At 33.3% G+C, this 12,196-nt stretch overlaps 1 protein-coding gene across 9 annotated transcripts; it reads left to right on the top strand.

The window, feature by feature from the left end:
- The first annotated feature begins 6,201 nt into the window (after positions 1–6,201).
- On the top strand, positions 6,202–11,037 carry LOC105126142 (uncharacterized). 9 transcript variants are annotated; one of them, XM_011026903.1, is made up of 4 exons: positions 6,202–8,029; positions 9,420–9,540; positions 9,928–10,184; positions 10,318–11,037. In XM_011026903.1, exon 1 carries the CDS (start codon positions 6,439–6,441, stop codon positions 7,903–7,905), a length of 1,467 nt encoding a protein of 488 aa, XP_011025205.1. In that variant the 5' UTR covers positions 6,202–6,438; the 3' UTR covers positions 7,906–8,029; positions 9,420–9,540; positions 9,928–10,184; positions 10,318–11,037. The 9 variants fall into 9 exon arrangements, 8 of the variants coding, with proteins under 8 accessions (XP_011025205.1, XP_011025207.1, XP_011025209.1 ...); XM_011026905.1 differs by having other exon boundaries at positions 9,420–10,184; positions 10,318–10,478; positions 10,601–11,037; XM_011026907.1 differs by having other exon boundaries at positions 9,420–10,184; positions 10,318–10,539; positions 10,643–11,037.
- Positions 11,038–12,196: the final 1,159 nt, after the last annotated feature.

Raw genomic sequence — 12,196 nt, 5'->3', positions numbered from 1 at the left:
TAATTAAATAATTTAATTTATTATTAATTCAATAATTGATTAATTTATATTTAAAGATCTATTGTATTATCTAATAATATATTATGATTTTTAAATATTAAGAAAGTCATAAATGGTTTATCTTTACCTTTTAATGGCCGATTGATTTTTGAGTGTAATTATTTTTTTTATCAATAATATTTTTATTTAGATTTTTTAGAATGAAATGTCTACCATATTAAATCATATTTATTCGCAACATTGTAATCATTAATCTTTTGAATAAAATTTGAATTTCTTTTTAAATTTCATTTCACATTACACAAGGATTTAATAATCAATATTATTTGAGAATATATGAAATATTTTTTTTAATTCATTTACAGTGATAAATCCTCTTTTAATCACTCAAATACTTTTATGTAGTTTACGTTATATTCAATGTCTGTCTATTTGTTATATTTACTATGACTACGTACTATAAGATCAAACATATTTTTTATATAAGATAAATTAGTGATATTAAGTCTAAGAATCACTTGCACAATCGTTAAATGATTCTTTTCATATACAAATGATATCTTCATATGAAATTCTCATGTAAATTAGTTCAGTATAAATGTCTCATGAAAAACACTTACATACTAGTTTTAGGTATTTTTTATACCCTAATTTATAAGAACAATTGTTTCCTTTTATAAAGAAAAAAAAGAAAATTAATATATATATTTATTAATTTTCTTTTTTTCCTTTATGAAAATATATATGTTTTTATTCCTTTCACACTATGCTTTTTAATATGTTTTGAACTTATTGAAAGTTATTTTTATGAGTTTAGTATATTTAAGAGACTTTGTGAATTAATTGATAAAATATAAGAATTTTTATATTTTATATTTTAGACTATGTTTTTTGTGATAGGTTTTGCATCAAGTTATAATTTCAGAATGTAAATATTAACTGAATTAAAGTTAGAGTATACATATCAAGCTTTTCATGAAGTAGTTATAAGAAGAAAAAAAATAATATCATTTGGATCTTTAATTACACCTGCAAAATTAGGTCGAAATCCTACTTGCAATAAGATTCTCTATTTTAACATTAAAAACTCAAATGAATTTTTTTAAATCTCATATATTGAAATCATACGATTCAATAACTAAAAATCATCTATACATTTAAAATTACAACTTTTATGAAGGATATCGGGTCAAATCTTTTTAAAAACAACAATTTAGATGCAAGTTGAAGGACAATATTGGTTTTTTAATTTGATAAGGAAATTAATGGTATTTAACATCACATTTCAGCTGAGAATTTGATATAGAAATGATGGACATCCAATAAAAAAAGAAGCAAAATAAATGAATTAAGTTGATTTAACTTTCAAGTTAAAATAATAAGACAAGTAAAATATCCTTAAGCTTTTTAATGATAATTTAGAGTACTTGATTGCTTTTTACTTTTAAAGCTTTCATCACCAAATATAAAAATTTCTTTTTAATCTTTAATTCAATTGATGTTAAGGGATTAATTAGGGGATTTTTTTTTATGTTCCTTGCTTAAATGAATTTAAGTATTTGCTTGAATTAAAAAGAATATTTGTTTTATTTTGATGATCAATCTAATTTGTTAAATAGACAATTCTTTTGTATTGAGAATATAAATACTGAATTATCTTGTCTTATTTTCAAAATTTTATTTTTTTCTAGTTTTCTTATTAATCCCCGATTTTTTATTTCAATTTCTTATAAGAGGAATTAGAATAATTTCTTTTTAAGTTTGATTTAATTTTCATAATCATATTATAAATTTATTTTATTTGTGATAAAAATATATTTTGAAGATTCTTTTAACGCCATTTCCAGGGAAGTTTTTAAAATTGTTTTTGATGCAGAAGTTAAGATCAAAACCACAAGAGCAAATAAAAAGGAAAAAAGATGAGAGGCGAACCTGCCAACTTTAACACTTTGAACCAGCAATTTTGAAAGCAAAAAAGAAGCAGAACTTTCTGAAAACATGGCAAAAAATAAAACATTAATTTCAATTATTCAATAAAATAAAAATACAGGAAAATCTGACATAAAACTTAAGCAGAATCCGACTTAAAAATCACCATAAAATCATAAAAATAAAAGTAAAATTTTTAGAAGAATGGAATTTAGGATCCTGTAAGGAGGTAATTTACGTCGTTTTAATACTCATAGCAAAAGTTATGAACAAAGTATCCCAAAACGAACCCCAGCTAAAATCTATGTGAATTGTGATGATCTGACAAGTCAGTTGCTCCAAAATCTCCTATTATCAGCAAATTTGTGATGAAAAGATGGGATCATGAAAATCCATCCGTTCAATTATCTGACTGCATGGTGCTGGGTTCGGGATGCTGATCTTCATCCCTATAGCATTAATTATTTTCTTTGTTCCCGTTCCTGTCAACCTTCCAAACTCGACTCAGCCGAGGATTGGGCATTCTTGCAGCAGCTCCGAACGAGAACGTAACCAGTTCACTTTCATTTCCCTTTGCATCTTTGTCATCAAACAGCACCTTATTTAGCCCAGTTCAAGCACAATTTCCAATTCTCAGAGGATTCGTTTAATCCAATCGATGTGGTTGGGGCTGCTAGCAGTTGATTGCTGTGATTTTGAATGTGTTTGATAACAATAACACTTTATTTACTATTCACCAGGTAATAATTCAAACAAAAACTGTTCTAAAAAAAGACATATATTTGGATTGGTTTTGAGGGGTATTTGATACAAAAACAGGCAATTTCTTGTTTTCTTCCTTCTCTCACTCTTGTCTTTTTGAAGGAAGATTCCATTCTTTTATGCAACGATGTTCTATCTTATCATGCAAAGTCTCCTACGTGTTGTGATCTGAGCGAAGGTGTTCACGTGAGTGACATTGACAAATCAAAGAGGAAGGTGAGGTTCGATTAGTTACCAATCCGTATGGAGATTCGAGATCACCAGATGGGATCAGGGGCCACTATCATCAACTCCATTTCTCCAATTATCGTACACAGTACCAGTCCATTTTCTGTAAAATAAAACCAATATTCTTGTTCTCTTCTCTCCAGAATCATTCTTTATATGGTAAATTAAACTGTGTTAGAATTGATTAAATGTTCTACAATCATGTTACGTTCTTACATGCGTACAGAATTGGCTGTGAAGTTATATTTCTTGGTATCTTTAACACTCTGATACCATAGTCTAGTACGATTTTTATTCTGAAAACTCAAATTTTATGGTGGATGATTTATTCTCATTCGTTTATATTCATATTATCATTTTATTTTATAATAAAGTTGACGGTATAAGAAAGAAATTTACTAATAGAAAAAAGGTAAATTAATTAAGGTGTGACTGGGAAGTGAAAAGGATGCCAGGAGAGAAAAAGGAAGAGAATCCATGGCTTCCCTTTTTTTTTTAGATGCTGGTATTCGTGTTTTAAAAGGTAGCTCTGTGGTTACAAATGTTGTAAAATGGAATATTCTACCACTTTTTTTTTTTCTTTAACTTGATAGTAAATGTATATTTTTATATTAGTTTATATTGTAAAAAATACATTTTTAATCTCTAGCTCAATATTTTAAAATTATTACCACATATCTAAATCTAGCAAAGTACGAAGTGTCTTTCACTAATGAGTCCATCCTTCACACTCCAACTTCGATGCCCAAGATATAGCTAGATAAAAAAAAAAAAAGAAAAAGATATAGCTAGATAGATACTTTATTATACAAGTTCATAGCATTGCTTTCGAATAGCATGAACATTAATCTTAATCTAGGCTCATTGATTGAAAAGCATATGTTAAAAACTTATAATGATTTAAGATTTAAATCCCACTGTCCACAAAATATACAAAAGTCCTCTTCTTTTAGTTTAGTTTTCATGAGATGCCCAATGCCCACTAGAATTATGAATACTATTCCAACTGAGTTAGCTCCGAGTTGAGTTATTTATCGTAAAAAAGATTTAGCATGATCATTTCCTTGCTCACCATGTCATAGTGTTTTTCTTACATGGAGTCACTTTTCACACTAAGATCTGTTTAATACAAAAATAATTTATATACAAAAATTCCTTTCCTTCTGTTTTACTAGAGGAACAGGTCTTTTGAATGCTACAGCAAAATGGGATAGAACGTTTGGTGATTATTGCATAGATTAGGTTAGATTCTGATTAAGGTTAGGTAGTCATCTATGGTTATATATATATATATACCGAGCAAGAAAACCAAAAAAAAAAAAAAGAGGGCTTAGACCGACAGGTATACCATATGCTCATGGGTTTGTTAAAATGCCTATAACATTCATCACATGAGCTGGATATCACAGAAGAAGTGAGAAAATACTTGCTCCCTTTCCAGCACAATAGATCATTTTAGGAATGCTGTGTTTTTAAATAGTATATGGCTATGGACACACGATAAAAAAGATAAATACAATAAAGATAAATCATATATATATATTTTTATAGATTTTTTATATTGAAAATATATAAATTTACTTTAAAATTATTTTAGAGATAAATTTATTTTATGTTTTTTTCTATGTTTCTTTAACAAAATATATTTATGTTAAGGAAATTTAGATGGAAACATTTATAATTTTTTTTTATTCTGAAACAATAATCAAACACAATCTTAATATTTGTTTTTTCATTTATGTTTTTTTTTCTTATAAAAATATTATAACCACTATCATTTTTCTTATTACTTTCCACCCAAACCACCACCACAACTATATTCTATTTTGATTTTTTAATTTTCACTAATTCTCTATTATTCATTCCATTCTTTTCCTCTTTGCATTCTCCCCTTCCAATTATACTTTGATAATTCTGAACAATAAGAGGTTCACCAATCTACAAGGATGTTGAATGAAAGAACAATATCTATTAATCAATTAAAAAAACCCTATAAAATCAAAATAGAAGAGAGTTGTGTTGGTGTTGTGGGTCCCCCCCCCCCCCCCCCCCCCCCTCTTCCTAGCCTTAATCAAGAGGAATTTCACAAAAAGAATGTATTGTGCGATGGCAGCAAGTTAAAAATAAATTAAATTTTGGTGAAAATGTCTTAATTATATAACAAGGTTTATCGACCACGAAAATACCTTAATCAACAGTACTTTATTTTTCCATCTAACATAGATTAAAAAAAAGTAAATTGAATTTCACTAGGATGCTAATGAGAAATTGTATTTTTTTATTTGACCATAAAGAAAATACTTAGTCCAAAATATGAAAATAATTGATTCTATTTAACCTAAATACTAATTTTAAATAATTTATCAATTCATTTAAATTATTTTGTGCATGTGGATTGTATAACTAATTTTAAATAATTTATCAATTCATTTTAATTATTTTGTGTAGATTGTATGGCTAACTTTAGTTATAGCTGAACTAATTTGAGGATTAATCCAAAAAAATTCAGGGTTATTGGTTGCCGGATTAACACTTAACACTTGAGTCATAAGTTCACTCATATTAATTATTTTTTTATTAAAATAATATAATTTTGTTTTTTAAATAATTTTTCTTGATATTAATTAGGTATATAAAGTCATTAACTAGATCAATTATTAATCGTGATTAACTTGAAATACAACCTAAAACATATTTTAAATCGTGATTGCTTAAATTAACCTGCCAGAGCCTACTTTAACATGATTTTGATCACTCACAAACATAGACAAATAGTCTATGCTCTTTTTTATTGTGCTATGATTTATATTTTTATTTATTTTTTAATTTAAGATTTTAGCCCTAATTTTTTTAATAAAAAAATTATATTTATTTTATTTGTATCTAGAAACATGCACAAAAAGAAAGGTTATTACCACTCCATCAATGATTGATTTTATTAAAAAATAAAAAATCACCTCATTCTTCATAAAACTATTGTTTTAATTGAATATCTACACAACTCTTACCAAACCCGGAAGGACCAAATTGCAATTTCCCCTGAATCCTCCCAAGCAAATACCCAACACATCAACACCTACAGCCTAAATGCACAAAGAATCAGGGCTAACCTGCAATTCTCCCCCTAATCCCCTTCCAGCAGTCAAATCAAAACACCCATGAACCGACACGTTCTCTCATCTCTACCGTCCTTAACGAAATCCCCAAATCCGACAGTCATAAATCCCCCTCAACCCCTATATAAACAGCCCCTAACCCCTACCCTACTTTCTCACTATTAACGGTCCTAAAAAATTAGCCATAAAGACGAAATCTCCAGATCTCTAAAAATAAAAAAAATAAATCAAAAATAAAAAAACCCTAAAAATTCAAATAAAAAATCAACCTTTTTAGGGTTTCTTGACCCGATCTTCAATGTTCGAAATCTGGTTTTGATTGCAATTGTGATCTTTTTAAAAATCAAAATCAAGAATTTTAGGTTTTTTTTTTTTGAATTTTTTGTTAGGGTTTGTCTGAATAATGAACGACCAGCCACCGGCGACGATCATGAACCAGCAGCCACCGCAATTGATGAGTCAGGCACCGCCTATTCCGGTCATGAATCCGGTACAACCTACTCCTCCGCCGATTTCTATTCAGTCACAGATGTTGAGTCACAGTCAAGCCATGAATCAACCACAGCCGTTGATGATGATGAACCAGAGACCGTACAAGAAGTTTCAAAATCAGCAGCAGAATCCGTTGAAGTTCAATAACAATTTTGTCCCTTCGAAGCCTCGAAGCAGCAGCAACAACAACAACTGGAAGGGTAAAAATGTCAACAACAACAAAAGAATGGAGAATTCCAATAATAACCCTGCCTTATCCGGTGGTGGAGGGTATAAGCCGCCGAGCTTGAATGATTTGCAAACACAAAACAGAATGAAAGCGCGGAAATATTATCATCCAAAGAAGAAATTTAATAACCGTTTTGCGCCTTATGCGCCGAGGAATACGACGTCGTTTATTATCCGTGCGAAAAAGTCTGGTGGGATCGCGTCGTTGGTTTCGCCGTGTCCGGTGACTCCGGCGGTGTTGCCGACTCCGATATTTTCGCCGTCGAGGGAGGTGTTGGGGGATATGGCGAAGGAGGAGTGGGGTGTTGATGGGTATGGATCGATGAAGGGGTTGATTAGGTTGAGATCGCCGGGGAACGAAGCCAATGAGGATGAGGAAGATGAAGAGGGAAATGGATCGAGTGAGAGTGATGTAGAGGAGCATGTGGAAGTGGAGAGGAGATTGGATCATGATTTGAGTAGGTTTGAGATGATTTATCCGAGCGGCGGAGGAGGGGAGTATAGTTATAATAATGTTTTGGAGAATAGGGTTGATGATCAGGACACCCACATAGCGCAATTGGAAGAGGAGAATTTGACTTTGAAAGAAAGATTGTTTTTGATGGAGAGGGAGTTGGGGGATTTGAGGAGGAGGTTGCAGTTTTTAGAGAGGCAGCAGCATCATCATCATGGGCAGAGCAGTAGTGCTATGGTTGTGGAGGATGTCAATGAGGAGGTTGTGGAGAATGTTTCGGAGAATGAGAGTGATGGAGTATCTGATATTGGTGGGAATACCGGAGGCGACGGTAACGAGGAGGTGATGGAGTATGTAGGTGGAAATGGAGAGAGAAGGAATGTTAGAGATGGTGGTAAGGAGGAGAGCAATGATGTTTGTATGGAAGAGAATGTACCTGATGATCACGTTATTGTGAAGCATAAGGTTAAGGATGAGAAGGCAACTAGTGGATATGTAGGAGATGATGAAGTTGTAGGAAATGACGCAGTGATTATTAAGGAAAATGAAGTTAAGGGTGGAGAAAGAGGAGACTGGTTTGTACCTACTGATGCGGAAACGGGGAAGGATGATGGAGCAAAGGATGAAGAAAGGGGAATTGAAGTTTTACTAGACAGGCTGGTTGCAAAGGAGGAGGAGGAGCCTGTCCAAGGGTGATTATGATATTGGTGACAACAGGATTGTGCTAGACAATTGTTTCAAAGAAGGAAGTCCATTGATGAACAATTGAACTTAGAGAAGAGCATTGGCGGTGGTGACTAATCCTTTGTCCCGCGTTAATGTAAGTCTCTTCTCTGAAAAAATGGAATATTTTGCTTTTGCCTTTACGCAAAGGAAAAACGTGATCTCTGTAGATGTAGTTTAATTTTCCCTTTACTTTTATGTTTTTATGGTCTGAAAGGAGGAAATAGGGAGAGTTTGTTTGACTCCCTGATTTTTCCTTGTTCAGTTTTAGAAAATGTAGGAAGTAAGTTGCATCTTGTTATCCTTTTTAGGGCTGCGGGTGTTATTTGGGTGGTAAGGTTCAGGGTAATTGAGGGCTATCTGAAGGTTTCGTTCTGTTAAAAGCAAATCTGTATGTTGCGTTTTATGGATTTGGAGATGGATGTAACCTGGAATGTGTAACGTAAATCTTTAACCATGATGTCCATGATGTACTAGCTTTTCTTTTGTCTAATGCCATAATCATTTCCACCATGTTATTTCTTTTTCCATGGAATGCCTTTCTGAATGTTTTATACAAATTATCAGTACTTATATGTCTATTACCTTCTAGTATTATTTCAATTCTTCATTGCATGGAAGGGAGGCCTGCTATTCTGATCTGTGCACATGTACCTTTGTAATTGTTATCACTTTTTTTTATGTTTCTATATTTGGTTAGGGGTATTTTTTTGTATTCTTTATGGCTGTATCTTCATGTTCTTTGTGTGGTTTTGTCAGGAGATCTGAAACTTGTGAGCCTGAAGAGTTCACCCTCCAAAATCCCAGATTGATATGACATTTAGCTATAAAAATTATACATGATTGAGTGATTTCCGTGACTTGATAGTGGATGCTAGTTTTATCTCCTTACGATTCCAGACATGAATAGAAGTAGAATACCAGCTGTTGGAGATTTCAATAAGACTTCCCTATCTGAGAGTACCTGATTAACACTTTACAATTTGAGAATGCTGGCAGATTTCGTTGCAGGGTTGCTCTTGGAACTTTGCTTATCAGTGCTAAACTTTTACCTGTGATGCCTACAACTATTGCTGCTAATTGTGGTCCGGTAACTGTTGGAGTGACAACCAGTGGCCAAAATTGGAAAGTAAATGGTCTCTAAAATGCTCTGTCTCTTGGTATTTCTGTTACAGGATTGTTCAGAGAGGGCTGTAGTGCAACATGTTGCATGAGAACATAAAGTATCTCACCATATCACCATATGCGGTTAATGCAGGTTGATTTGTAATTGCGGACATGAGAACATAAAGTATCTCACCATATCACCGTATGCGGTTAATGCAGGTTGATTTGTACTTAAAATTGCTTTTGAGCTTTGGATGGTCCAATTGATCATAAAAATAACTGTCCTATGTTTGAGCCACTGTAGCCCCTGAGACTCATATGTTACCCATAAATGTGATGCTTGTGTTTAGCATTAATTTTTTTTTGGCTGCCTTTTATAGGTGTGTGAAGTAGCATGCTGATGTTGCTTTCACACAAGTGATTGTGCTGGTGGATGATGCAGAAAATCGTGGACTTGATGATGCTAATGAGCTTGACAGTAAGTTTTGACTTGCAAATGAGGTGGGTTGGAATCTGGTGCATTTGTGGGTGATTTTTGTCTATAAGTTCATTATCTCTTCATATTGCATTTGAATATTGTATTGAAAGAATGGGACGATGACCTTGGATGAATCTTTTCCCAAACTGTCAGTTGTTAGAATGAGTTTCAAAATTTGTTATATTACTTGATTGACTAGGTTTGTTTCCTTTTGAATTTAAAGAATGCGAAACGCACCTAGTGACATTTTAACATATTCTGGCCTGATTATATTTATTTTTTTGGGACTTTTTGTGGAGGTAAATAATTTGACTCTCTAACTGGCCACACAGACCAGCTACCAATCCACCCAACAGTGGATTGATTGCCTGATCAGACCGAGTCATGGCTTATGCATGTCTATCTTTCAGTTGCATAACTTGGTCTTTTGTCTGTCAACGAGGATGATTCCAATCATTGGTGCAAGTGAGAACATTCTTGAGCTGAAACTGATTCATCCCCATGGGATTTTAAAGAGGGGGGTGAGTAGGGGACATGGTGCTCAGCCAAGGAAGCAGAGTGATTGATGGTATCAGTCACTCTGCAGCAGCAGCAGCATCCTATGCAGCGGCCAATTTGCAATAAGCCTTTGTCCGGCGAATGCTGTTATTGACCTGAACACGGAATGGTGAGATGAGAAGTACTCACTTTTGATAGCTTATAAGATACTGTATTAAATTAGTTTTCGTATTCTGCGCATTCTGGCATTCAATTGGTTTTGGTTGCATCGCATGTTTCTGAAATCTTCTCTTCTGTGCTAGCTACCGAGGATATGATTTCAGTGATACGTCGATCAGCATCCAGGAGATGAGGTTTATGAGAACATGACACTTTGGTCTCTCTCCATCTTCCTTATCCCGTGTTCCTGCATTCTCCCGCCCGACATGAAGCTATGCCAACCATTGTTTGTCTGCCGCATTAGGTTTATTATTGATGCAATTCCATTAGTTGAATCTCGACAGAATTCGTTCTCATGGTTCATGGTAATACTTGCACGTGTTTGTAATCTAGTCATGAATTGAGTGAGCATCATTCAAATTACAGGACTAACACTTGTTTCCTGTGTGGTTGACCCCTGAAAGGCAGCCTCCAAGATGGATGTTTGTGGTGGTGGGATTAGCCTTGCTAAATGCTTTAAGCTCATCTCAATTTGTCCTCTAATTTGGATATGAATTTATGTGGGTGACGTTGAAACCGGGTCGATGTCAACTGGCCATGTGGTTCTTGCACATCCTTAAATGGTTAATGGTGATGTCCGAGTGGAAGTCCTCCACTGGTGATGCTGACCATGATCTCCACCCGTGTTAAAGATTGCTGCTGAGGATAAGGCAATGTGTCACGCATGCAACAATGCCTTCAGGGTATGGGTTTTGCCGTCAGCTCACGCGTTGCCTTCCTTGTTGTCATTTGTATTTACGTTTACTTTTTGACAGACGAATTTTCCAAAGTGGAATAGAAACCTATTATTTATTCCTTCCTTCGTATCGCAGCCTCTTTCAATCCTGACGTTTCCTTGGGTCCTGATTTTAATGGCTGGCTTGCTGCTGCTGTAAGCTTTTACGAATATTTAGAACAACTTCATGTTCAAAGATAAAAAGAACATTTAGGATTTTACTTTTTCGATTGCGAAGGTTGTTTCTCGGAGGATTTTCATTTAAACACTTTGGGAATGTAATGTAAATTTTATTTATTTTTTATATATTTTGGATTGGTTTGATGGGTTGATTTTAAAAATAAAAAATTTATTTTAATATACTTTGATATAAAAATTATTTGAAAAAGTAATTGTTATTATATTTTAAACAGGTATTAAACCTCAAAAATCAGGTTGAGTAAACTAATGAATAGTTAAGAAAATCTTACGCAAAATCAATCAATCTGAAAATTGACCTTAGAGAACAAATGAAAAAACTCATTAGAAAGAAAAAAAAACAGAATTGAATTAAAATTTTCAAATAAAGAACCAAAAGTGCACAGAATATCAAAGCCTATCGAAAAGCTAAAAAAAAAAAAACTAAATGAAAAGATCTATGGACTGATTTGGTTTTTCATTTACTATAAACTTGGTTTGGTTTAAATAAAAATATAATTAAGGGAATGAGACCTATAACTAATATAAAAAGACGGGAGGACTTTTTTTTTTATTGTGGCTGGGATAGCGTGAATCTCGAGAAAAAATCCCACTACCGCCATGAACCACCATGCATACAGTATCCCATTAGAAGCGCCTCCACTCAATGGTGCGGGAGACATGGTGGTCGGCCTTCTTAGGCTGCCGGAGAAGGCCTGCAAGTGCTGTTTGAACACTATAGCCCAGCCCATAGACCATCAAAATTGTGCGCTTGATGTTGGAAGCCTGTATGACCTGGAATTTGTGGTCTAAAAGCAAACTGAAATGGTTGTGTTTATGCTTAATCGTGGGCTTAATGGTGGAAGCTTGATCAACATTCATAGGCTATGGCACAGTCCTTGGACCATCAACCCACATTTACTTACCTGTCGATTTGGTTATATTTAGAGCGTAGATAATAAGTTTAATGGTTAAATTTTTTCTAACTTCACTAAATTTAAACCTAGAGACAAACGTTGATGAAGATTTTGCCTTCGAGGCTTTTAAGATCGTCTTGATTCGAGGATAAT

This window comes from Populus euphratica, unplaced genomic scaffold (assembly GCF_000495115.2).
Source record: "Populus euphratica unplaced genomic scaffold, PopEup_1.0 scaffold75.1, whole genome shotgun sequence".
In the NCBI taxonomy this organism is placed as follows: Eukaryota; Viridiplantae; Streptophyta; class Magnoliopsida; order Malpighiales; family Salicaceae; genus Populus; species Populus euphratica.
The sequence above is the reverse complement of the archived record's forward strand: the minus strand, read 5'-3'. Positions and strand labels throughout refer to the sequence as shown.

Coding starts and splice junctions, on each gene's coding strand:
- LOC105126142 (XM_011026904.1), top strand. CDS start 6,439: ATGAACGACCAGCCACCGGCGACGATCATGAACCAGCAGCCACCGCAA.